Genomic DNA, 27,887 nt, shown 5'->3' with positions numbered 1-27,887 from the left:
AAGTCGGCTTCTGCCGTCACAGCAGGATGACTCGTATATTTTGCGACAGGACGTAAACGCGCCGGCTCGCTGCCGCCTTCACGGTTTATCTTGAGAAAGAAAAAAAATAGGAAAATAAAGCTTGTATGCATGTTGCGGGAAAATTTAAATAATGTGATGCAATCCTCTGGACGTATGCGAGTCAAACAGCCTTGATATTTTGTTTCGTTGTGGAGGAAGACGTCTCGGTGTTTCATGTAAGATTCTGCACTGTTACTTAGCTCTAGACCACAATATGAAGAAAGGATGCTTTGGGGTTGCATATACTATGCTGTGGCTATGTTTTAATCATCCAAAAATGATCACTAGCTTAAGTTTTTTAAATATACATAGGTCTTTTTCAACGTGCATATCTATGGGTATTGTTTGCATAAGCTTGCCTTTCTTGTAGGTGTGTGTGCCGTTTGAATGTGCATTTAAAAGCATGTTAACCATCTTAATTTCTCCACAGAGCCTTGTTCCATTTTTAAAGAGAACCCCTGACTGACAGCAGAGGGAAGTGAGCATCCTGGATCCCCTCCCCATGAAGCTGACTGCCTCCCCTGAAGCAGCTTTCACATCTGGATCAAGGACTCCAGTGCACTTTGTTGGGCTCCTGTAGCCCATCCATGCCTGTGATCCCCATCCCACGGCGGGTGCGCAGTTTCCATGGCCCCCACACCACCTGCATGCACTCGGCCTGTGGGTCGGCACACACTTCCAAGCTAGTGCGGACTAAGTACAATAACTTTGACCTGTACCTGCGCTCACGCTGCATGTACAGCTTCCTCCGCTTCTTGCTCTACTTTGGCTGCAGCCTGCTGACCTCTCTGCTCTGGGTGTCGCTTTCTGCGCTCTTCTTCCTGCAGTACATCAGCGTGCGTGTGCTCCTGCGCCTGCAATACAAGCTGTCTGTCATCCTGCTTTTGCTGGGGCACCGGCGACTGGACTTGGGTGTGCTTAATGACCTGATTATATACAGCATGCAGATCACCATGTTTCTGGTGGGGGGACTCGGCTGGTGCTTAATGGTGTTCGTGGATATGTAGCTCTGTCATGAGAAACATGAGAAATGTGGCATGTGATGGGAATGTTTTGCACTCAAATACTCTGTTTTATATTTGACTCGGCTGTAGTCAGAAAGGCGCAAAATCTCATTTGGTTTATTGTAGATAAGGTTAAAATCCAATAAGAAGCATCAGAAGCATTGATGCGATCTTTAAACCAGCCTGTGTGGCTTAAACAGTTAAATAGTTGTTCTTTTAAAAAATGTCAGTCCTGCATACTTCAGAGAAGTTAGAAATGTCAAAAATGAGAGTGAGACTTGTGACTTTATATAAGTTATTCTTGTATTTTGTGCCATTTGTAAACCGTCTTAATGGACTTTAAAGGACATCTCGTCTAGGAATGTGTTTGTTTAAAGTCTGTTGCATGGAGGAGTGACTTAACAGATGACTGATGTGCATCGTGACTGTGGATGCACGTCAGTGATCTGTGCCACAAAAAAAGTCATGCTGGAGCACAAAGAGGATGTCATGATACTGTGTATGAATCAGTGCATTTAAATGATGTTGTGTATAAATAAAAATACAATGTAAAATAGAAAGCACAGTTTTTAAAAAAAAAAAAAGTTAAATGACTCCACCTGATGAATAAAAAAAATAAAAAAAACTTCCCTGGATTCAAATTTGGCCACTGTCTGTTGATTTGGTGCTTGAAGCCTTTGCACACTCCTGTGATTTTTAGAATGCTCCCTGGAAGTCATTGTTCCCGCCCGAATCTGGGATGTGCACTGGATCTTCTTCACTGTGTCAAAACAGTGACGCTTTACTCTGAGTAGAGTTTAAGGAAGTGTTCAAAGTAATAAAAATCCAAATCTGGTGAGGAGGGCAGATGGAAAGCCACAACTGTGTTGGTATGACCAAAAAAAACACCAGCTTTGAGGTCGCTTGTGCTGAATGTCCTCCCTTAGACAGTCTGACTCCTGGGGGAGGGGAGAGGAGGCGAACTGATGGTGCACAACCTCGTGAGTGACAGGAAATAAGCAACACCTGTGCTCCTAGTTGCAACCAGCCTTCAGACTTGGTCTCATAGCTAGATGACAGATGATGACACAGGTATTGACGTTCCCTTTCTGCGCGAGTTTAAAGCCCGTGGAGGGGGCGAGTGTTTAAAACATAGGACTTCCAGAGAGCAATCTGAAAATAGCAGGAGTCCTGTAAGTGATGGAGAGGTGAACAAAGAGATGGCAGTGTCCAAATTAAAATTAGGTAAGATGTTTTGGGAGTTTTTTGCCTTGAATGTGCTGCATCAGAAAGTTTTTGTTGTGTTTTTTTATATGTTTTGGGCAAAATAGGGCAAAGGGTATAGCCTGAGTCACAAACATTTTTTTTTTAAGCTGTTTAATAAATTCTTTTTGTCCATGAGCTGGTTTGTGCTTTACAATGCATGGCCAAATGAATGTGTTTACTGTGTAGTCTAACACTCATGACGGCATGCCTCGAGCTGTGTCATAAGAGTGTGTGACAGTTCAAACTGAGAACGGCTTTGGGTCAAATGTTCCATCAGTCGTTCTTCACATGGTCTCGGAGCTGCTCTGACAGACTTCTCTGTTTAGCTTCCTCCAGCACGCAAACACCAACCACAACTAGATCCTGCTGTTTGTGCCAAGCATAACAATGGAGATGGCTGTGCCCCAATCACCTTATATAGCCTCATTTTCACATGCCATGAAGTATGCCTTACTGAAACTAATGAAGGCACTGAAATGAGCACTTTAATTCTAAACCTGGGTTTGCTTTGAAGATTTTAACTATTTTTTGTTCTTGTCATGCACAAGCATCAGGTTGGATAGCTATGATTAGGAAAGGATGCAAAAGAGGCTGGAAGTACAGAGTGCCAACTTTAGATTTGAACTTTCAATACAGTGGCTGGTGGGCTGACTGAGACATGCTTCAGACCCACAAGGCCTATAAATGGCTAATCAGAGCAACAATAAGCTTTTGTTCATTGGATCAACACATCATATGCCTCATGTTCTGAGCCAGGTCAGTGTGACAGCCCGAATTACACAGAGAACTAGAGAATATGAATTGTCCCATGATGCCAACATACTCTTTAGGTGGGCTTGATGATTAAGTCATTCACTGTTCAGTTTCATTTCTTCATTCTGTATGAAAAGCTGATTTATTTATTTATTTTTTGCTTAGACTGAATGACTTCTCAGTTTCGCCGACATTTGCATTTGTTTCTATTTTTTCAGCTCTTATTTTGAACTTTTAACCCGGCCTTTGTGAGAAACGATAATATGGAAATGCGTACGAAACACAAGATCGGGTTTTGTTGTCGGTGCAGAAAGTAAAATATCGTGTTTCAGCATTCAGCTTTGCAAAATGACAGTTTACTGGAGCAAACAGCAAAAGCTGTCATTTAATTAGGCTACACTTAGGGCTTTTACTGGTTTGGCTGGGCAGAAAGCCACAACTGGGAAAAACAAAAGTCCTTGTAAAAATGAATGACAATAGGTGTGTGCTTAAATAACAAAAGATCATTATACCCCTAACCTTAGGAATATTAAAGTGCTACCACAGACTTTTATAACATATATATAAACGTATATACCCTTATGCTGAAATAACACAGGACTAAGTTATTTGTCATCATGGAATAGGTTAGTGTATGTAGCAATGATTGTTAAGGAAACTAATTGAAATACGTTTAAATACTTACACTAACTGTCCTCTTTACTAGCTAAATCTTGCTAGTGCTAGGTTGGGCCCCGTTTTGCCACCAGAAAATGTAATTCTTCGCAGTACAGATTCAACAAGGTGTTGGAAACATTTCTCCAACTGTCATGAGTATAGTACAGCAGTCATGACTACTGCTGTATTGTACTCATGAAAGTGAGTACAGTGAACTCATTGTCATGTTGAAGAAACCAGTTTGAGATGATCTGCGCTTTTGACCGCGCTGGAAGCTGCTTCCAGCAGAAAATGGATACACTGTGGACATGGTGACCAATAATACTCGTGCAGGGTGCGTCATTTAAAGCATGCTCAACTGGTACCAAGTGGTCGGAAGATTGCCAAGAAAATAACCACTGCCCTGTTAAACCACCACAATTGATACATGATAGGCTAGATCCATGCTTTCACGTTGTTCACGTCAAATTCTGACTCTTACATCTAAATTACAAAGTGAAATCGAGACTCATCAGACCAGGCAATATTTTTCCAATTTTCTGCTGTTTAGTCTGTGCCTCTGTGCTTCAAGGTCTGATGTGTTGTGCATTCAGAGATGCTCCTCTGCAGAACTTTGTTGTGACAAGAGATTATTTGAGTTCCTGTTGCAGCTCCCTCAGCTCGAGGCAGTCTGTCCCACTCTCCTCTGACCTCTGGCATCAACAAGGCATTTTCACCTAGAAAGCTGTCGCTCGCTGGATATTTCCTCTTTTTCAGAACATTTGTGTAAACTCTTAGGAATGGTCATATGGAAAAATCCCAGCGGTTTCTGAAATACTTAGACTAGCCAACAACTACGCCATGTTCAGAGTCTCTTAAATCACCTTTCTTCCCCATTTTGATGCTCAGTTTTAACTTCTGGAGATTGTCTTGACCGTGCCAATATGCCTAATTATACATGTCATGTGATTCGCTAATGACATTTGCATTAATGAGCGGTTGTACAGGAGTACCTAACAAATTGGGGAACAGGTAAGCTGATTTACACCTGTAGATATTTATACAGCTGGAAAAAAATGCCCAAGTGCTGACTAATTTAATTACATGTACATTTTTGTTATATAAGTATAGTGTAAGATTTTACAATTAGTGGAATCTGGTCAAATGAAATGTACCTGGTTGGTATTCTTTCAGGTTATAGCAAGCACATTTTCCTTAATGATTTATTATTGAAATAAATAAACCTTTAGTTTTCTATGTTTCAGGTGCATTTTACTCAAAATTATAGCTTAATGTTTATTAAAGTTGACAAATCCATTTTTGAGGGCAGCAGTTAGATATCTACACTCGTTCTATCTAGTTTCACTAAGATACGTACAACTACTGCATTAATATTTTCTGTTTTTCTCTCTTCTGGCCTCTAAAGATAATCCAGCCAACCTATAAAATTAATTAACTGGTTGAAGAGGTCACCAGTCATTAGGATGCTACTAATTCTTAGGAGGCTACTTTAAAAAAAATGCGTGAATATACAAATCAAAAGGGAGAAGAACGACTGACTCATATGTATTTTGTAAGTAAATGTAAACTCATTTTACATCATACAGTCCTCTTTGAAGTGGGCCAGATCAGTAAAACTAAATGATGGTGGTTGAATTGAGGAAAGAGAATATGAAAAAGATAGTTCCAAGTAGTTTGAGATATTTATTCATGCGTGGGTTATCTCTCTCATGCTACAGAGGAAATACAAAAGACACAGCCTCTCCACATTTACATTTGTACCCGCTGTTGCTCCATACATCTGGTACCACAAAAGGTTATCTCACAGAGAGCCTCCTCTTTGCTGGGATCCTCCTGACCTGTACTCTCCCAGTGATGCTGGTGCCATTACAGAAACAAATCTGTCATGTATGCTCACATACAATAACAGCTTTATTACAAAAAACAGTACTATATGTTGACCCTGCAAACATGGCCAAAGATAGAAGCTCTTCATACGTCCATCGGTATGTGCTTGGCTCACATGTGTGTTCAGGCCTGTGTCTATGCTGTGTTTGCTGTGCCTGTGTGAGGTTATGTGTGTCATGTCTGTGGAGTGTATAGATGAGGTGCACGTCTCTGTGGCTGTGTGCTCATGCCTATGTGTGTGTGTGTGTGTGTGTGTGTGTGTGTGTGTGTGTGTTTATCTAGAATAAAAGGTGAAAGAAAACTCATCCTCATCCTTTTCCACATAAAGGGTTCTGGTAGATCACTGCACAGACTAATTATACTATCCTGTAATTATAAATTCAGTATATAAAGTTTTCATTAACTCACAGAAAATGTCCTTGGCAATCGGTGTGGGGTCTTTATCATTAGGAAAAGCTGTAAAATGTGTGAAAATACAGTTAAAAGTTCAAAATCTATGCAGTCCTTTGCATTTTCTAAAGAAGTCTGATGGGCCGGATTGTAGTCTTTCCCGGGCCAGTTCTAGCCCCTGTGCCTTATGTTTGACATCCCTGATATATGTGTGTATGTATAAACTACAGTTAAAATCACTAAAATGCCCGGTAAAATCACTGATTTTAATTGCTATTGCAGTGTGTAAATTTACAAGTGAAAAGTAAAAATGTGATTGGACGATCATAAAATAACTCAAATCAACAAGGTAAATATAGTATGACATTGAGAAAAAAATCTAAATAAACGAATATGGCGATTTCATGTGGTAGACTGGAGGCTCCTGCAGTGATTTATCGTGCTGTGACACCGTGATACAGGCCTGCAGTAAAGAAAAGTTGACTTGAGGTCACACCGCCAGCAGTTGGCGCTTATAATTTAGCAGAACGGCACACATGCGCATCATGTAGCCCGGACTGTCATCGCATAATGACACGTGAAGTAACCACACATGTAGACGACACCGAATGGAGTCTCATTGAGCCGTGCAACCCTCCCCTGCCCTACTTATAGCCCCCCAAATGTGCTCCCAAGTGTGTTGTCTTTTCAGGAACACGTTAGTGGCGGGGTGGAGGCGCGCGAACCTGTCCGGTGAGCTCGTTAAAAAGTGTTCCGCAGCAGTCTACACCTTTAAAGCCCGCAGAGTGCAGCGAGTTCATGTGTCCGTAAAGGCGCACGATATGACCGACCGCTGCTGCCGACTGCCCGTTTGCCGCGTAGACTACAGTAGGACAGAGTACCTACAGTAACCTGGCGGGTCCAAAAATGTCTGTGTCTTTAAAAAGAACTATTTGCCGAGTGCTGCATGATGTCAGGCTGAATGCAGTCCGTATACTGTTCATGTGAGCTGCGTTTACTTCCTGCAAAGGGACAGAAGCGGGCAGAGAAAGAGAGAGTGGGATAGAGATGGGGAACGATCGGCCGGAGATAAAGTGAAAGAGTGAGCCAGCGGACGAAAGGAAACCGGGGCCTGCTTCTTCTTCTTCTTCTTCTTCTTTTTAAAAAACAAAACAAAAAACAAACGCCTTCCAAACTTTATAGGCTATAAGAAGAAAAAGCCTGCCACATCTGGGCCAGCTGATTTTATGGAATAGCGACGCATCGGGTAAATATACACCCCCCCCCCCCCCCTTTCTGTGTGTGTGTGTGTGTGTGTCTCTCTCTCTCTCTCTCTCTTTCTCTCGGCTTTATATTTACTGAGCCTGATTCGTATGACGCATAGGTTTTACCATGCAGTACTCCCTCGTTTCCCCCTCTCTCTTCATAGCTACATTTAAAAAATATTTTATCTATTTATTTTTGCCAGTCGGAATTTCAGTTATTTCGGCCACCTAAAACTAAGTTAGCGCCTTAAACTTCAGTCGGAAAATGTGTAACCGTACCACGCGCCTCTGAAGGAATTTAATCAGGTTGATAGTAGTTGTAGTTTTTCACCCTAACCTCTTCTACAACCCCCCCCCCCCCCCCCCCCCAAAAAAAACCCACCCAAAATTTGCAGTCTAATGATAATTTTGGCCATTGCTTTTAACCACAGGAACTGGTGTTGTCATTAGTTTCAACTGTACTGAGTGGTGAAAGTGGCAAGCTATTATCGGTCTTGCGTCACGATGAGGTAAAAAAAAGGAAAAAAGATAAATCTCCACCCATAATGCATCTATTGTAATGCTATAGATTTGAGAAGCACAGGACGGATAGAGGTACTGGTGTTGCAGACATGATTTTATTGGTTGTAGTCGCTAAAGAAAAAATCTATAGGATATCAGCTTACATTTTCATGACTGTTGTTTCAAGGTTTTCTTTTTGGGGGTTTATTTTTCGGGTACAGTCTGGTTTTAACACTTGGCCTCTTTGGCTGACTGACTGGCTAGCTTAGAAAAGTACATGGCTGTTAAAAAAGGTGGGGATGAGGGGGCAATGAAGTTTATGTTTGGCATATATGGATTGAAAAAAATATATATGTTTATATGTTATTTGTGCATGCTGTTGGATCAAATCTGTCAGCCGTGGTTCCATTTACCTTACTTGAACCCCCAGCAGGAGCCATCTGGCTATACATACAAAACAACACCACCCCCCTCTTCTCTCTCTTCTCCTTGTGTACATGGGTGCAGTGTGTGGCTACCCGGCATGTAGCTTGTGGTAGTTTTCTTCATTTCCTGTCACTTTTCCTCCCCCAGTACACACGCTTTCTCTCTGTCGCTGTAATTATTATTGTCTAGTCCACTGGTGAGTCAATTGTTTGTTTCTTAAGAAGACAAAATGCTTTTTTTCTTCTTTTAAAAAATCTTAGATACATTTTATCTTACTTTTATGGTAACGTGGCAACAAGTTAAGTAATGCAGCCTACTTCATATTAAGCTTCCATGTCCTCAACAGGTGACACTCAGGTGGGGTTATTAGGTGAATGAACCCTTTCAAACTGCAGTGTAACTTTATGTTTTAACACCCATCTGTTTCTGTGTATATATAAATATATAACCTGTGGATATAAGAAGGTGTGAAGGTGCATTGCACTAATTTTAAGCTGCCCTTTTAAATCATTATGCATCCATAGGTGTACCTGGTTGCCCTAAGACAACACAGACAGATTTTTATGAGGGCAGTTCATCATACCCTCCCTTCATTACGAGGAAATCGGTTCACAGTAATGTTAGCTCACGCTGACAAGTTTTTATGTCCAGCCTTTAAGATAACATACATGGAAAATGGGAGCCTTCCCCCCCCCCCCTCGTTCTCTATTTCTCTGTGAACGGAGGCCCTCCGACACCAGTGGTCTTTGATTTGGGCATCTGCCAAAGGGTTCTGATGGCTCTCAACAGCTGTATTTGTCTGTGTATGTGTGCATGTGTGTGTGTGTGTGTGTGTGAGAGAGAGAGAGAGAGAGTGTATGTATTTGCGTGTGTCAGTGAGTGGGTTAGTGTATGTATGTGTGTGCCTCTGTGTGTGCTCTAGCTGTGTCCCGGGATGCCCTTCCTCCATAGGCCTCTCTCTATACAGCATTCCACAAGGGGGCCGGGGGCTGTGCGGGTAGGGAGTGTCAAGGAGACAGCGAGAGAGATTCAATAAATAAAACTGATGTGGACACGCTGGCAGAGAAAAGGCCGAAGGAGAGGGGAAACGGTGAGATTGTTTCCTCATCGCTTGTCAGACCTTTAAATTAAAAGGTCCTCTGCAGGAAAGTAGACGTTCCCAGTAAATTCTTCTGTAGATTTGCAAGAGATTTGGGGGTGGCGTTAACTTCATCACTTGATCAGTGTGTAAAGCAGTCGTAGAAAGCCACCTGGAGGTGATTTCCCCTGTTATTTCTTACACAGCAAATATTTAAGTAGGGTTAATCCCAAATGTAATTTACAGTAGCACGCTGGTTATCAAACTCTGCAGCTGCTGGCTTTAAAGATCATCTTAACTGCAGATTTGTACCCTTGCTTTATTAAAGAAAAACTAAACAAGGGCACTGTCGACTACATGAAAAATCAGCAACCATCTCTAGTGCTGCTTCATTTACTGTGTGCGTGTGCGCGTGTTCACCCTCATGCTTGGCGCACTTTCCTCTGTATATGCGTGTAAACTTGTGTGGGGAGTGTGTTTATGTGTCTATGATTTTCCTTTCCTGAGACAAGCATGAGTCATTGCTGATGGTATGCGATACCAACAGTCATACATTGTATTCTCATAGGTTACTTCTGTGCTTTCTTGGTAACACACATGCTACTTGTTCGAGTTAAACCCTGATGGACGAAAAAAACCTGCTCCTACTGGTATGTTCAGGCATGTAGGCTGCTGTTCATGGAACTGAGGTTTAAACAGTTAAGGGTAACTGTGAAGACATGGCATTTCTAGTAAGCGTTCAGGAATTCTGGGAAAGATACGCATCGGGCGGTCACATATACATTTTTCCTTTAGCTGAATTTATCTACATACACCAGCACATGGTGACATGAATTAAATGTGGAGGTAAGCTTGTTTGTGCTCAGACTTTAACATTCATGCGTGTATTTGGATCTTTCTGGGGAACATGCAAATGTTTTTGCCATGTAGTTTCTCCTTTTTGTGGTGTTTCTAAAGAATACTGGAGTAAAATGACTCCTTCCTCCCTAACCCAGTACTGCTAACACTGTAAAATTGACTTTGGTGTTTCTTGCCAACTAGATGTGCATGTAGAGGGTAAGTGAGGAAAATAATGTCCTTATGCTAATAGTAAGTGCTTTAAAATAAGCAGTGCCTCACACTGATTCAGTAAGGGAAAGCAGTGGTCTATTTGGGGGCCGGTTAATCCCCCCCTTTTTTGGTTTTTGTTCAGATTCCCTATCTGTTTGGTAAGTTTTATCCATACTTGCTCAGGAAAGGAATCGCCTGTAAAATTGTTGGTAGTTAGATGCATCTTATGTTAGACTCCACCCCTTCCTCATTGTCTGACTTAAGATTTCACCCTTGATGCTGCCGGACCTTAGCAGGCTCCTGCTTTCAAATGTAAAGCCTCAATTAACGTTGCACACTCCAAATGCAAATTATACCTCAGCTAGGATGACGGCATAAAATGTGCTGTACGGCTAAACAATTTAAATACAGTAGAGGAAACTTAGCATTCGCTGACTTCTGCAGAGGCAACTGCCACATGGTAACTCGCTCATTCAGTGTGCCATCCCTCTGGTTTTTAGCTCTGCCCTGATACAGCTGTCAAAAGCAGCATGGGTGATTAAGTCAAAGCAAATAATAAAAGGAAGCCTGTAGAAACAGGAATTGGGGAAAGACGTGGAAATTCTAAAAATACAGGCAGGGCATGTATGGTTTGTAAAGCTACGTGTATACGTAGTGTGAACTTTGTTCAGACACGCCAGTGCGATCAGCCAAATGCACTGATTGTATTGCCACTCTGGATCAGATGACACCATAAGATGTGAAACTTCCATCAAAGACGTGTAACAGCCTAGCCCGTTTTGACATCACGACTGGCTGGAAAACAACACGGCTCATTCATAGGCGCTCCTAATTTAAAGGAAAGAAGCACGAGGGACAGGATTTTTTTTTTTCTTCTTCATAGCTTGTGGGTATGTAAACACATGTGTATGTGACAACTTATTTTTGCTAAAAAGAAAGCGGGTTATGTTCTCTTTTAGGGATTAAACAGAATGGCAGCAAGGCGATGGAGCCAGGGTTTATGTAATGTGCGCAACTAGTGCAGATAGTGAGAGTAAAACGTGCCGTCACAGTCAGCGCAGACTCGAATGACACAAATAAACACTAGAAGTATACATTCTGAGTTCACGAAAAGCAGGTAAATGCTAAGCAAATTTGTTGGCCACAGTGACCAGGCTTTGTCCGCATACTTCCTCATCGGGGAGAGAGTGAAGTTGGGAGTTTCATACATTATGGTGTGTTTGCTGTTAGCTACAAAAGGTGTTTGCTTAAGTTGTTTTACTCGTTATGTTCGCTCCCAGTGCATGTGAAGACCTTTAGACTTCATGCTAAAGTGGGCACAAGAAGGTTCACATTTCTTGTCTTGCTTCACCGCTGCTGTTTTACAGCTCAACTATTAGAGTGCCACACGTTTGCAGCACAAAAGGTATTTGCCAAACCCACTAAACAGGGTTGGGCAGTTCCTCGAATCTCCTGCTCATTTCATATGTAATGAGGCCAAGTTTTTTTCTTGGAAAACACCAGTAGGTTTGGCAACCTTCCTGCCTCTCTCGAGGAAAACAGATTGACGGATAATATATATCTTCTGGAGGTATGTGTGGCGTTTTTCTTTCTTTTGCTTTTCTTTTGTGCTCTATTACTGTACTAAATTTATTTTGTTATTCTCAAAGCGCACACAGAAGTAATAATGCAGCTGAGAACATTTTTCCACACCTATTGTCATTTCCTGTGAAATTACACAACATGCATGTTCGCACAGGGCGAAATAATGCGGGACCAAATGAGAGGGAAAGAGGATCAGCGAAAGCCATTAGGAATCTTGAAATGTTAGTGATTTGGGCTGCTCTGGCTCACTAACTGCTTTTCAGGAAGCCTTCCAAGAATTTAGACAATGAACAGTAAACATGGCATGTTCCTTAGAACAATTCCACATTAGATCTCAGAGATCACGTGTGTGGTTTTTTCTCAGAATCGACTGCCCCCACACCGCACTACACTTGCAGATAACTGTAGCAGCTAAATCTCCTGCTCCCTGTGTATGCACTGTACTTACACTTGACAAGGAGCTCTCACAAACTGACAAATGTGCACAATTTCTCCCTCTCTCCCTCTCTGTGTCTCAGAGATTTCTTGTAAGTGACATGTTTGGCCGTTGGCATAATGCCTAGCAAGATCACATGGCATGAATGTCGTGCTTGTGTTGTGTATATGCGTGTGTCTGTGTGTGTGTGACAGAGAGAGACTGTGCATGTGTGTGTGCATTTGTTCTTGAGTAGAGGAGGAAAAAAAAAAAAAACCGAAAGGGAGCATGTGCACATTTGATTGTTCCAAGTATTTTCAGCATGAATAGAAGCACGTAGCTATGGCAGAGAATTACGGAGTACCAAGAAGTATGACGAGGATGTGTTTCTGAAACGGTCATGGGATCACATTCTCAAACAGGATGGAGAATCTGATTTTTTTTCCTTGATGGTACTTCATAGTGGATGCACTTTTTCACTTCACTTGTGGCGCTGGGCCGTTCAAAATTCATTAAAGCTGCGTAGCCTTGTAGGGAGGCTTGTGTGGCGAGACCACTTGTATGTTTTCGCTTACAGTATCTCGAACTTTTTTTGAGCCACCCCACCACCACCACCCCGAAAACCTCCGACCCTAAATTCTCTTTGAAAGTGCTTCATTATAACTGGAGACAGTAGCAAAAAAAAAAGGATTGAAAAGGATTAGAGCAATTTTGTCAGATTCTCAGACTCCCACTGAGGGTACATTAGACTTGCTGTGAAAGTTGAACCTGTAATTCAGAGGGTGACGTGCGCGCGCACAGTCGCATGCATAAACCCAACAGAATCACACACTCGCACAGGAGTAGACCAGACTGAGAGAGGGAGAGCCAGCGAGAGAGCACCGTGGATGGCATTTATCCTCGCAGCCCCCCACCCTGCACACACACACACAATTTTCCATGCTCTTTCACTGTGTGCTGCGCATAATTAAATTGCTGCAAACTTCAAGCCACTCTCAAGACTCCTGCCTGTAAACAAAGCTTGCTAATTAGAGTGCAAGGTAATAAGCGAGGGGGAAAGCACCCCCCTCCTCTGTAGTGATGACCTGTCCTGCATGTGCTCTTCATGTCTTAACAGTCGGGACCGAATCCTGGGAGGGGCCAGTGGAAAAAGACAGCAATCCGAGGCGGGTCGTTTTCACAACACAGCCCACCCTCACTCCCTCCCTTTTCCAAAGATAACATGTGCTAGCAATTACTGCTAAATCACAACTTGACTTACCTGATGATTTCATGACATTGGGCAAGATGTAGAAACCCACTTTGATTTCTTGACTTTTTTTTTTTTTTAGGGTTTCAGCTCAATTCAGTTCAATTGTATTTATATAGCACCAAATCGAAAAAGCAGTCACCTCAAGGTGCTTAATGTTGTAAAGTAAAGATGCTGCAGTAGTACAGAGAAAACCCTAATAATCAAATTACCCCCTTTGAGCAAGCACTGGGAGACAGTAGGAAGGAAAAACTCCCTTTTAACAGGAAGAAACCTCCAGCAGAACCAGGCTTAGGGAGGGGCAGGCATCTGCTGGGACTGGTTGAGGGTGAGGGGAGGATTGTGTCAATTCTAGGAATTCCTCTTGGCTTGTGCTTACAATGACTGTAACGATTAGCCAGTGTTGGGAAACGGAGTGTTAGAAATAGCCGGCTTCATTTTAAAAGTCCAAAAGAAAAGGCCATCCCTTTCCATCCATAAAGGCCAATCATCATCATGTTTAGCTTGTTTTCTGTTCATTCAAAACATGGGGCTATCATCCAGCACATTAGCTGAGATATATATAAGAGCTTGACTTTTTTTTTTTTTTTTCCAAAAGTTCATTGAGTCAAGGTGACTATTTCCTCATCTTTGGCCTTGCCAAGCAAGACTCTGGCATGTATAGCCTCGACCTACCAGAGTGGTTTCACTGATTGTTATCTAAACCTCAGCAAAAAGCAAATGCTCTAAGCCCATTGGTTCTCACAGCGTGCTCTCTTAAAGCTGCTGCAGGTTGGCTGCAAGACATCATTTGCTGCAAATGGATAAAACGGTTTAAGATAAAAGTTACAATCAAATATAACTGATACAGTTGTTACTTTCAGAACTAATAAAACAAAGGCCTGGGGTTTTTGTTACACATTATCCGTCATTGCTCTTGTGTGATCTACGTGTGTGTGTGTATTTTGTGAGCATTTACAGGGAAAGAGCTAAAAATGGGGGCTATAATAAGGGGAGAGGAAAGATGCTAACGAAGAATCGCTCTCGACAAGCAAGCCAGTTAAAGATCAAACTAAAACTGCTAAAACGCAGCTAGTCTGGTGGGTTTATTGAGATTTCTAACTGGGCTGCAGGATTGTGAAGTTTGAGAAAGGCTGATCTAAGGAGGAGAAACACTCTCTACTCATTAACAAGCCTCATGTCCATTAACATTGTGAATAACCTGGCAGACAGAGAAAAGTATTTTGAAGAAAAAAATTCCAGATATGATTTTTCTTTTTCTTAACGCTGTCTCGAGGAATTATATAACAGCATGGCAAAGGACCCATGCATCAAAAGGCAGATCAAACTGATCAGTTCCTGGAAACCTTACATGATGTAAGCGCATTTCCTATATCTGCGTGGCCAACACCTATGCTTCTACACACATTATGTAAACTCCAGGGGATTTTCATGATGCGAGATGGTTATTTCAACGTTCTTTACTCATTTCTTGCCTGAGACAGAGATAAACAAGCGTAGGATCAGCCACAGCCCACTTCAGTGCTTTACCAGTGCGATGAGGTTACCCAAGGTTACATGCTATTTGAGCACATGTGTGCTAGGCTTGGTATGGTGCTCACTGGAAGGTTCTTAGGTCACAGGAAAGTGTGTGCGTGTGTGTGTGTGTGTGTGAGCGCGAGAGAGAGATGTTTGGTTGGGGAAAGGGTGGATGGGGAGGGGGTTGCGTATAAGCTCTCAAAATAAACGTGTGCTGCTGCTGCTAGACCAAACCATCTTTTGTGATACACTTTTTGGCATGGCCTGTGCTTGGCTTTCCTGATTCTGTTATCAAATGCATTTCAGTCCCCTGCTGCTTTATATATTTATTTTTGCCTCTTGTTTGTTTTTTGGTTTTGTTGTTGTGGTTTTTTTTTTTTTTTTTTTTTTTAAAGTTATCATTCGGTCTGCTCTAATTGAAAAATGTACTTGGGGCACTCAGTTGTTGCAGGGACTGCTTTCTCTGTATGCCTTCGTCTGCGTGGGTGTGTTTGCGTGTGCATGTGTGAGTTTGTATACTCCTGTGTGTAGACAGTGGGGCACTGATGCTGAAAGATGCGTCCTCATTTTTGCATTGCACTGGGCTCCTCTGGCAGCCATGTTGGGCTTCTCTGATGTCACACATGTGCCACTGTAGTCAGTCAGCTCAGACACAGCAGAGCAGTGTGATCAAGACGCTGTGTTTTGGGGGTTTTTTTTGTTGTTGTTGTTGTTGTTTTTTTGTTGTTTTTTTTCTCCAACCCTCTGTCTACCTTTGTGTCACTCTCTTCCTGTCGCTCTGTGACTCGCTGGTTTGCTGGGAACTTTTTTCTTTTTTTCTGCTATCGAAGATCCCTCGTAGATTACAATTTTTTTTAATGTAATTGTTTTAAAAAAGTGGTGGTTTTACTAGGTAGGAGGTTTTTTCGTTTTTTTAAAAGCAACCGCTTTTACACTTAAAGGTGTGAAGAGCCTTCCAGAGACCTGATCGCGTGTTTTAAATTTCTCTCACTTTGCATGCCCCTGTTTGATTGACACCCTTGACGCAGCTGTTATCCTTTTTTTTTTTTTCTCTTAATATGTGCAGAACCTTTTCACTGAAATTGTCTTATGCAGTATGTCGCTTGTTTCCAGCAAGTTAAAAACCTCTGAAAAGAACATTTATTTAGACTAGGGCTGCTCGATTATGGCAAAAATGATAATCACGATTATTTTCACTGAAATTGAGATCACGATTATTTGACGATATTTATTTAACCCTTTAAGACCTACTATAGAACCAAGTCCACCAGAGCTTATATTATTTTTTTTTTTACATGCTGTAGTGCCATTTGTGGGAGCATTTCAAGTTGCTATACATCAATACAACTGTTATAGCCCATATTTTAATAATATGTATGCATTAAGTCCTACATTAATTGCAAAAAAGTGCAATAAACTACAAAAAAAATTGAAAATCGCTTTTGTTTTGTTTACATATATTTCTACTTGGAGAAATTTAAGAGGTTTATCCCTCAAAACTTTAAATACAATAAAGTTGCAAAAAATAGTTTCCCACCACAGGAAATTTATTTTGAGTGTCTTCATAGTTTTATTTTGGAGATACAGCAATTTTTATATACTGCAGGAAAAACAAAAAACAATCCTATGATGCAAATTTGCAAAGAAAACAACATGTGCATCATTTCATTGTGGGAAGTGTTATGAACAGCTGATAGGAACGGCAAAGCGTGTTTCTGGAATATTATGTTTTTGTTGCTGCAAGCGCTTTTTATGCAATTTTTGCAAAGCTATATGTGGAACGAAACCGTGACCGAGGACAAGCTGATGGCATAAGATGTAAGTACAACTCCTCCGGTTTCATATGCAAAACAAATTATTGCGCTAGCTTAAGCAGTTCAGATTCTACAGGGATTTAAAAATAGTTACGCAAAACGGAGCGTGCTGCTCTGACCGGCTTTAAAGGGTTAACAATGACTTTTAAAAAAATTATATAAAATAGTGTGCAACACCACTGAAGTTTTTTTTTTTTTTAAACTCTCTTTTCAACCAATGGCAGTCACTCTCCAAATAACTTCTGCTTAGCTTTCCGAGCTTCCCTCGGGTCCTCTTAATCAGCGGTCTCCAACCTTTTTTGCGCCACGGACGGTTTATGCCCGACAATATTTTCACGGACCGGCCTTTAAGGTGTCGCGGATAAATGAGGGAGGGGCTAATAATCGGCTCAGTCATTTTTAATGATCGTTGAAAGCCCAGATCGTAATCGTGATTAAAATTCAATTAATTGAGCAGCCCTAATTTAGACCCTTGCAGACAAGTTCATATTTGAAATCTGGAACTGGTCCTCAACCCTTAAATTAGAGTCTGGATAGCCAGTTGTAATGTCAATAGCAGACCCTAAATATGTCCACATTGCTTCTCATTTATCTTCAGATGATCTTGGTGTTCAGCAATGCTTGGATCAAAGATTCATTGATTCTGTTGCATCAGTTCAAACACTGTATTTGTATCTGTTACTGCGCTGAAGGCCAAAAAAAAGGATCGTAGTCAGTAGAACCAAAAGGAGTTCCTTGAACTAAAACAACAAATACAACTCCTTTTTTAAACCATTTGGCTTTGCTGACTAAGAATATTTGGAGACAAAGATGATAATAATATATGTGGGTTTTTTTTTTTATTTATTTAGTCAGTTCTTTCAGTGAGATGTTGACTTGACACAAGAATTACTGTTCGAAAACAAGATAAACGCCTACAGATTGAATATGAACAGACACCAAAAAATAACATCTGCAAGTGATGTACCCTCACCGGCCACTTTATTAGGTACACACTAACTCCTAATAATAGGTTGGACACCCCACCACCACCACCTCCCCACCTTTTTTGTCTACAGAACAGCCTTAATTCTTTGCGTCATAGTTTCAGCAAGGTGCTGGAAACATTCCTCTGAGATTTTGGTCTGTGTTGACATGAAAGCATCACACAGTTACTTCAGATTTATCAGCTTTACTTCCTGTGAATTAGGGCTGGGCGATATGGCCTAAAATTCATATCGCGATATAATTTGAAGCATGTGCGGTAATGATATATATCGCGATATATTCTTTTCTTCTGTATAATGTATTTTCCACACTATAAGGCGCACTTAAAATCCTTTAATTTCCTCATAAATCAAGAGTGCGCCTTATGTATGAATTCTGGTTGTGCTTACTGACCTTGAACCAATTTTGGCGTGCAGAAATCTGTTAAAAATGTTTTAGTACAACTTTAGTAAGCCGCACTGCTTGATGGATTGTCAGAGCATTACGGCTGCCGTAGTGAGGAGCTTCGCGGAGTAATCTGGGTCCAAAACTCCGTCCATTTCTGGTCCCAAAGTCAAACGAATACTGAGAGTTAAAAACGGTCTAAATTCTTTAATCTTTAATAAAATCATCAGCGTTGCTGCTTTACCAGGTGTAACAATTAAGTTTAACATCCAGGCATCCATGAAAACAGAATTTATTAAATTTAACGGAGTTAGAAGTTAGCTCGCTAGTTTCCACCTAAACATTTCATACCATGTTCTGACTGAGAGATTTTTGAAACTAATTAAAACGTACAGCTCTGCTACCACTTCAGATAAATGAAGACAGAAAACTAAACAGCAGTGGCGTTTGCAGGGTTACTGAAGTTGGACTACCTGGTATATAATGTTGTGCTACGTGATTGCTAGCGACACAGCTATGTTAGCATAACATTAGCACAGTGAAGCTGGAGGATGAACGCCAACTTTTTTTTTTTTTTTTTTTCTACTCGATAAAAGTTAACGTGAGGGATTCTGGTGGTTAGGGACAAATGCAGTCGCATAGCAGGATGCTATACACGGGCCAAACTTCAGTCAGGAGAACAACTGAGATTATTCATCCACAATACGAGGTTAGTTATTAATATACTGCAACAACACGGGAATAGAGCAGCTGCGAGAGAATTCAACATTAATGAATCAATGTTACGGAAGTGGAGGAAGCGCAGTTTTTGGCTTTCCCCATATTTCAAAAGTGCTTCATCTCTTTGCTATGACTGTCAGCATAATTTGCAGATGATAATGGTTGTAGCCGCTGCAATGCTTTCGACCAAAACAGGCGCAGCTTGATGACATCATCAACATGCGCTATCGCGATAGCAAAATCTCTATCGTTGGCCAAATTTATATCGTTTCTATCGTATATCGTTTATATCGCCCACCCCTACTGTGAATCGTTGTTTTTTTTGTTTTTTTTATTTGTTTTTTTTATGTCACATCCCAAAAGTGCTCTATTGGATTGAGATCTGGTGACTGTGGAGGTCATTTGAGTACAGTGAACGCATTATGATTTTCAAGGAAATAGTTTGAGATGATTTGAGCTTTGAGACATGGTGCGTTATCTTACTGTTATCAGAAGATTGGTAAAGTGTGGTCATAAAAGGATAGGCATTGTCACCAGCAATACTTGGGTAGGCTTGGGTTGCGTTAAAGTTAATGTTTGCCAAGAAAATATCCCCCACACCATTACGGCACCACCACCTGTCTCTACTGTTGATATAAAGCAGGATGGAGCCATGCTTTCATGTTGTTGACACCAAATTCTGGCTTCAACGTCTTAGCTGATGGGAGAGCCACCTGGGGTGGTCTTCTGCTGCTCTAGGCTATCTGCTTTAAGGTATACCCTTCTGTATACATTGGTTGTAATAAGTAGTTATTTTAGTTATTGTTGCTTTCGTATCTGATCAAAGCAGTCTGAACATTCTCCTCTGACCTGTGGCCTCAACAAGGCCTTTTCACTAAAAGATATTCACGGGATATTTTCTCTTTTTGGGGTAATTCTATTTAAACCTTATAAACTGTTGTCTTCTGTCCCGTCTCCCTATTGTTTTGCTTTTTGTTTCTTGTTTATCCTCGCCTGCAACCGGTTGCGGCAGATAGCTGCCGCTCCCTCAGCCTTGTTCCGCTGGAAATTTCTGAGGTGACTTTTGTTGTGACTTTTTTGTCAAAATTTCTCTCTGAAATGAATTGTAAGAACAACCGTGTCACATAAATGACATTTTCTTTCCCACTCTGATGCTCAGTTTGATCTTCAGCAGGTTGTCTTAACCATGTCTAATGCACTGAGTTGCTGCCACGTGACTGGCCGAATAAATATTTGTGTTAATGAGCAGTTAAAATAGCGTACCTAATAAAGTGGCCAGTGTGTGTACATCAGAGTTGCACATGTATGCTAATTTTGTTTGCAGTATATGCAGTGAGTAAAGGAGTACCAATCAGTCATCTAAGAGATACTTTTTTAGCTACAGATACTTTTTTTTTTTTTTAAAGCATTATTGAGCAAAGAAAAAAAAATTAGCATCATTACCTTTATTACAAAATGTGGAAACAAACGGGAAATAAAAATAATATCTCTCATCCCTTCATTCAGGATCTTTTTCAAAATGTTCAGGATCGCCAGTCATGATCTTTCATGTCCTGCTGTTTTCATTTCAGTATGGAAATCAAATCATGCCCTGGAACAAATGCATAGGCAAGATACGCATAGACTCACAACCATACAGACTTCCTGTGAAATCTAACCTAATAATAGAGCTTGTGTGACAGATGGTGACACTCAGCAGGACATCTTATGGCCAGTGTTTCCCCAGACAATGGTCAAGCTAAAGAGAATATCCAAAGAGTATCTAAGGCAAGACAGCTGGCCAGGTGGGCAAAAGTGAATTATGCTGCTTCTTATATACAAGCTGGCATAATAGATTCCCTCTAAAAAGTCCTGAAAATGTCCTTAATATTAAGAACTGATAGGAGAAAACAAATATATTAACATTGGATTTTGAAATGAGATATGTTTGATATTGATGATTGAATACTAAATGTGTGTTGGTGTTGGCCTATAAAAATTGTTCCCATGCCACCTCTAAAGTAGAACTTTCGCGGTTTCGGGATATATGAGGAAATACCGAAGCTATCCTCAGGCAGTATGTCAATAACCACAAGTCTTTTGGTCAGCTTGACAACAAAAGAAAAAACTCAATAACCTCACATGCTCCAGAGGGGGATGGTGCTGCCGTTTTTAACTAACTTAAGGGCAATTGCATAAATCCAGTGTACTCAATTACCTGGTGCCTTGTAGCCAGAAGTGCTAGCACAGCAACGGTGGCAAACCTGATTTGTAATTGCACTTGTAAGAATAAATTACGGTATCAAAGCGCTCTCGATGCAGGGATCAGCTATAAAACCAATTAGCTCCTTCAGCCAGTACACTCCCTGCCATGGCACAGTTATAGTTTGTAAATGAGCACATTAGAGATGCCACAAACGCTTGTCCCGAGAGTGAACTGATGTCCTTGTCAAAGCAGAGTCACATGGCAGGGCTACAACATCCCTATTGCGAGGCCAAGGACAAATTGTGTTTCTTTTATTTGGTATTCACTTCTGTGAGCTTGAGCAGCAACACACGCATCTACCTTGATACGCTGAAAAAAAAAAAAGTATTTTTCAATCTGCTGCTTCACTGATAAAGCCAGACTAAGCCATCCACAGATATTGCAAGTTTTAGGAATACTTAGCTAAAAGTAATTGTGTTTTTACTCACTCGTAGACCTTTGTGGACCTCGGTGTGGTAGCTGCCCAGCAACAGGTCCTCCCTTCATGTGAAAACTAACTTTAGAGTTATAACTTTATAAACTTAGACTTATTGCTTCCCCAAAAAGTCAGATTACCCTTCGTTCAATCAAAGAAAAAAACTCTGTTTTTCTGAGCAGTAATTGTCCAATTGTCTCTAATGGCGTTTTTAAGCTGTAATTGGAGATGATTTGCATTCCACGGTTGACACCAAAGTCACTTTGTTCTCTGTCCATTGACATTTTTCCTGCAACGTCTTGGCAATCGATGAAATCACCAAACAAGACAGGAGAAGGGAAAAAAAATCTGCCTGAGCCCATCAAAACAGACACTTTGTTGGCAGGAGATCAGTCTGTGCCAGTGTGACATGACGTCCCTCGGGCTCATAGAAAACAGTCCCAACAGTCACACACTGCAGCTGCAAACCACTCCCAATGTAAAGGGTTTCTATCCCAAAGACAGAGATATCACATGATAGTCATAAGCGCAGTATACTCTATCCTAGCGTTTACACATTCAAGTGTTGTGACTTAACAATCTCACACTGAATCATTTCTTGCTTTGTCGCGCCCTCGCTGTCTCTCTCTCTTCCCTACTTTCTTCCTGTGCTGCTTACGTAGCTTCCTTTTAAGTTGGAAATTGGGGGAATTTTTGGTCTTGTGTCAGTATTTGGTCAAAATATCTCCGTCTTGCGTGAATATAGTTTCCTTAGCACACTAACGTCACACTTATATGTTGCTCTAAACTGGAACGGCCCGCGGGCTCCTGTGGTTCTCTAATATGAGTTTATTCTAACTGAAAAAAATCCAACCTGCCTGTTTTTCTTCCCTTTCTTTGTCATCTAAGGATTTACCTTGCTAGAAAATGACAGTCTGGGAAGCTTATACCGTGAAGCTGACATTTTAGAGTGAGTAATGTTGAGCGGAGGTCGGATCTCTTTGGATTGGAACAAAGTGACAGTTTATCCATATGGCCTGGCTTTGTCTGTTGCCCTGCTTGGAAAAATCGGGGACCAAAGCGCATGAAATGAGATTACACAATATGCTAAATCTGCTTTATGGCTGTCACAGTTTAAATGGGAATATTAATATTACAGATGATCAAGTCTGCTGCTTTTTTCCAACTTTTAACTTTTTGTATGCCTTTTCAAGTATTCTGCAGTTTTCTTGTCAACTCGAACACATTCTCTTTTCGAGCTTTACATTTCTGTCAGTTTAGCTCATTTCCCTATTCCTCTCTTTCCCTGTGACTGTGCTTTGTCAACTTCTCTCTTGTTCTTTTCTATTTGCATCTTTCACACACTTGCTCTATCTCTCCCTCTCTCTCTCTTTCCTCTCCCCTTTTATTCATTTATCCCCCCCCCCCCCCGGCCTTTTATCATCTCTTAACCTAAAACGCCGTTACGTACCCGTCAGTCTGCCATATCTATCTTTCGAGCACTCCTTTATATATCTATAAGCAGTCAATGCAGTCATGTATATTCAAGGGTATGTGGGTTGATGTTTGGTATACACAGCCGGTCTAGTGTGCTAGTCACTAGAGTTTGGTGTGATGTAGTAGCCACTGCTACTGTTTGTTTGTTTACCTCCCACAGCCACTTGGAGTCCATTAGCAATGCCTTTGCCTCAGGAGGATTACACACACACACACACACACACACACACACACACACACACACACACACACACACACACACACACACACACACACACACAGAGATACTGTATATGCTCTCTCTGTCTTTCTTTCCCTCAGTCTGTCTGGTTATCACAGCGACTACAGGCTAAACTTACAGGTATCCCCCCCTGTTACAGGAGTTATTTGTCAAAGCTTTTTCCTTAATACTGTGCTCAACCACTGGGAAATGTAAGCATTAACTTCATTCATCGCTGGCATCTTCCCCTGAAGCAGTGCACATGATTAAGATATGTACATTTCTGCGAAGGTGTGTCCGTGTTCGTGTTTACCTCCCTTGATGAGAGTCGATTATAATGGATGGAGTTGTACTTATCATAATTGACCCTTTAGCTGTTAGACTCTGGAAGAGAGTAAACAGTATCTACTAAATACAGTAGCAGCCGGGAATGCAGTTGGCAGGCTTGATCCGTAGATGCTTTCATTTTGTCTCTCTTACCGATTTTACCCGTACTTAATTTTTCAACAAATGCTAGCCACAACAACCCTTTGGGCAGTATGTTTTTTTTTTCTAAAACCTCTAGTCTAAACAACTGACAGTTAGAGCCATATGTGAAAACTTTTGAACACACCTCATTACCTGGAACTCCTGTTGTTCAGTCCAGCTCCAGCTGCTTTGCATTGGCTCTGATCTTTTTGACAGCAGTTGTCAGCATATATTTGTGTTTCCAAAACCCCAGAAGATTCAGAATAGTCTCACCTTTTTGCTTTGAATTTGGTCTCTACCATCACATTAAATGTCTGCATTGTGGTGGAAAGATGGCGGAAAGATTTTAGCTAATTAAGGCCTCACTTACACAGGCTTAGAGACTGGTTGGCAACTCTCTGGCAGCCTCCAGGTGCTGGGGAAAAATGTGTAAAATGTACCAACCAGTTGCTGAAAGTTGCTGGCTGTTGCTAGATGAAATCGAAAACTGGGTGCTGGACCAAAGACCTGGTTTTGACTGCTAAGATCATTAGCAGATTTCCGTTTGCATGGAAGACATCGATTTGTCTGCAGACACTTGCTAACTACTAGATGAGCAGCAGTGCAACTTTAAAATGCGATGTGGATTTTCGAAAGGCACAACTTTTAATTTGAAGGAAAATGTTTCTTTGCCACTTGGAGAGTAGTTGCAGAGTGTTTACTGACATGTCGGCATCTTTCACTGGCAACCGCAGCAGTGTGCTAGCAAATAAAATAATCATAAGCAGCACCATGTACCACAACAACCAGCAACTGTTCCACCGCTGGTCAAGAAATACACATTGTTCCCAGTGACATATCTCTTGGCATCACTGGGGCTTTAGCAATAAGTTTCAGAGCAACTACTATCAAATTCCAGCAACCACCCACCAACTGGTTGGAGAGTACACATATCTCCCTCATGACCAGTTGGCAGATGGTTGCCAACTGGTCTCTAGGCATTTAGCAGACCAAAAAAAAAAAGACTGCTTTTGTCAAAGCAATGCTGTGAGTAGGGATAGGGGACCAAATGAATAGTCTGTCTGTCACTAAATCTAGTAATGTTAACAGTTATTAGATTTATTTTTCTCTTTTTAGACACATTAGTGCATCTTTACTGTAAGTGACAAAATGTGTGTATACTTCAAATTCTTCCTGTCATGGTACACAGCAAAATCTCCAGTGTTAAATTAACACTAGAGAGTGTCTATATGGGTCCACTCCTCTGAGTGTTAAATACAACACTGTTGAGTGTTAAATTAACACTTTTGACAGTGTTATATGTTTAAAAGTAACCTAGTCAGTTTTGAAGATTAACAAAGGCTAACACTGAGCAGTGCTGATTTTCTAACACTGGAATATTTCTAACATTTAGAGTTATTTTCCAGTGTTAGAAAATCAGCACTGCTGGATCCTGGAGATTTTGCTGTGTAGTGTTCAGCAAATCCAGTGTAAAAGGGACTTTACTTTGAATACAAAATCATCCAACCAAAAAACAAAACAATGATTATTAAAAAGCAATGTGCGAAAAAGTACTTTTTAATATTTAATTTGACCAAACAATTGTGATATGTTATATTTGGTTACATCATCCCACCCTCATATGGCTTGTTCTGTGGGACTTTTTGCTTCACACTATCATTTCTGTGCAGACAACATTGCAGTTAAAAACTGGAATTCACTGCTATTTTCTCCTTCGTCAGACCACAAGTTACGTTATTAGTGCATATTGAGTGAGTACAAGTGGAAAGATACCAGACAATATTCAGCCCACAACAAATCATTTCATATTTGTCTCTTTGTTACGTAACTACATGAATCATGGGGAGATTTTTTTTTCTTCTTTTTAAGAAAAGATGATTTTGATCCTGACTATGTGCAGACAACTTCACCCAGCGGGGTCTGTACACAGAGAATGATGTTGCATTATAAGCAGTGATAAGCAGCCTCTCTCTTCCTCTCTCTATTTCTCTCGACATCCCATAATGATACTCAGACAGACTCAGGCAGACACCCGCTCATTCCCGATTGGTAGAACTGTTGCCAGGGAGCGTTGCTGTCTCAACGTGGATAGAATCTGTTGTCTGGTACACTTTAAACATGAGAACAACTGCAGGATCTGAATATTTATAACGAGGGGACTGTTCGTATTGAGATTGTATAGTGGCAACATAAGCAATGGAGGACTGATGTGCTCCTCCTCGGCTCGTTTCAAATTTTTGATTTGAGTTTCCCTTTTTTTTTTTTTTTTTTTTTTTTTTTTTAAAAAAAATGAATTTCTTTACTTCCAAAAACATGTTTAGCAATGGTATTACTTTTCTGTGCCTTGACGATGATGCCGGCTAACGTATTTAAGTGAGGATTTTTGTGACTTGCATCATGTGAACCAACTTCACTTTAAGGTTAAACTGTTCCACAAAGTAATAAACGGTTAGTGCATTCAGGGTTGTTTGTGACTTTGATGGTTTAAGGTTTGAATCTTACAGCATTGTCATTTGGTAGACAGCTCTAGTATAAGTAGTAGTTAAAATCGGCGTGTGTGTGTGTTTGTTTGCCATCTGGCGAATCGTCTCATTTCTTCATATTATTCAAATATGCCTGGACCTGCTGCTACAGTTAATAACACTGTGCGTAGGTATGAATTCTTGATTAAAATGGATGTAACACATTCCAACAAAAAACAGACAAGCGCCATCAGAACAGCATTCGAATCTCATATCTAAACTCACAAACTGTGCCTCACACGCACACACACATGCGCCTGATATGAAGTGCCAAAAGTCACAGTCGGATATATTATGATGATTATAAAAACACGCCTTGGTATGCAGGAAACTTTGACATGGAAATGCAAACATACGGTAGCAAATGAGGACACAATGTACGGAGAAACACACACACACATAGTGACTCGTTTGGCAAACAAGTTGAGGGAGTCGGTGCCTTATATTTTTTCATCAGTGATGTGCAAAGTCTATATATAAAGCAGCCATAAGAAGGTTGGAATTTGCGTGTGTGTGTGTGTGTGTGTGTGTGTGTGTGTGTGTGTGTGTGTGTGTGCATTTGCATTTCTGCATACTTTTGGGCTGTCATGATGCACATGTATGTGTGCCTTTTGTTTCATATTCATTCGTGCATACATTTTCACAGACATGCGGCTGTGTATATGTGCAGTGTGGCACTCCACCGTCCTGTCTGCCTGACTCAACATATTCTCCGCTCACTCTCTCGCCCCCCTCCCCATACTCACCCACCCACTTACCCGCCCTCCCTCTTCCTCTTTTCCCTCACTCTCACCCCCTCCTCTCCATCCCGCTCTGCCTGGCTGGCACGTACATGCATGTCTGTAGACTCTGTACTGTGCTTGCTGCCGTGGCACGCGCCAACCTCACTGCAATGCAGCCCTGTGTGCATTAATTGGCAGAGAGACAGTGGGTACGTGGTATGCAGGGCGGGAAGGATAGAGAAGAGAAAGAAGGGCGGTGGGGATGCGGGGGGGACGCAAGAGGCGATGTAAGGACACAGTAGTTACAATAACCGGTGGATGGATGGGCCGGTGGACAAGCAGTCTGGCAGGTTCACAGAGGGACAGACAGACAAACAAACAGAATGTGTATTGCTGAGTGTGCACAGGGAGATTACGTGTGTGTGTGTGTGTGTGTGTGTGTGTGCGTGTATGTGTGTGTGTAAGAAAGCAGGAGAGTGTTTGCAGATTTGTTTCTCCTGCGTTTCACTGTGCTTTTTTTGTGTGTGCTCACTCATGTGTGCCTATATGTGCCGTGCAGATATCGCACTGCTGGGCCAAAGCTCTGTAAACCAAAGTCTGACTCACTGCATTCAACGCTTTGTGATATCCTCCCTTTCATATTTCCGCTGCAACTGAAGAGTAAAAGTTTGCTCAGTTTAGCGCAACTTTCTCCACTTGAGGTTTCTTTGGCAAAGAATTGAGCACAATGTGCCTTGATAGTTTTTGTAGGGGGGGAGAGAGACGTGCTCACTTTCAGAAAACCTCAGCATCAGCTTGATGTTTTTTTTGTTTTGTTTTGTTTTGTTTTTTTTAAGATAAGCGACATGCGCTG

At 41.3% G+C, this 27,887-nt stretch overlaps 2 protein-coding genes across 5 annotated transcripts in view; both read left to right on the top strand.

Annotated features, from left to right (window-relative positions):
* The first annotated feature begins 19 nt into the window (after positions 1-19).
* LOC120747443 (transmembrane protein 250) lies at positions 20-1,624 on the top strand. Its single transcript, XM_040053312.1, has 2 exons — positions 20-236; positions 491-1,624. Exon 2 carries the CDS (start codon positions 648-650, stop codon positions 1,065-1,067), a length of 420 nt encoding a protein of 139 aa, XP_039909246.1. The 5' UTR covers positions 20-236; positions 491-647; the 3' UTR covers positions 1,068-1,624.
* A 552-nt stretch (positions 1,625-2,176) lies between these two features.
* Positions 2,177-27,887, top strand: part of LOC120747439 (nucleus accumbens-associated protein 2) — a 38,605-nt gene continuing 12,894 nt past the window's right edge. Inside the window, exon 1 of one of the 4 annotated variants that reach the window (XM_040053302.1) lies at positions 2,177-2,288. The gene's annotated coding sequence lies outside the window, so the exon portion shown is untranslated. The other 3 variants (XM_040053300.1, XM_040053301.1, XM_040053304.1) reach the window with 3 other exon arrangements.

This window comes from Simochromis diagramma, unplaced genomic scaffold, assembly GCF_900408965.1.
Source record: "Simochromis diagramma unplaced genomic scaffold, fSimDia1.1 OVJJ01000596.1, whole genome shotgun sequence".
Classification (NCBI taxonomy): Eukaryota; Metazoa; Chordata; class Actinopteri; order Cichliformes; family Cichlidae; genus Simochromis; species Simochromis diagramma.
This window is presented reverse-complemented; position numbering and strand designations above follow the sequence as displayed.

Bases quoted from the DNA above. Each gene is read 5' to 3' on its own strand.
- LOC120747443 (XM_040053312.1), top strand. From the start codon at position 648: ATGCCTGTGATCCCCATCCCACGGCGGGTGCGCAGTTTCCATGGCCCC.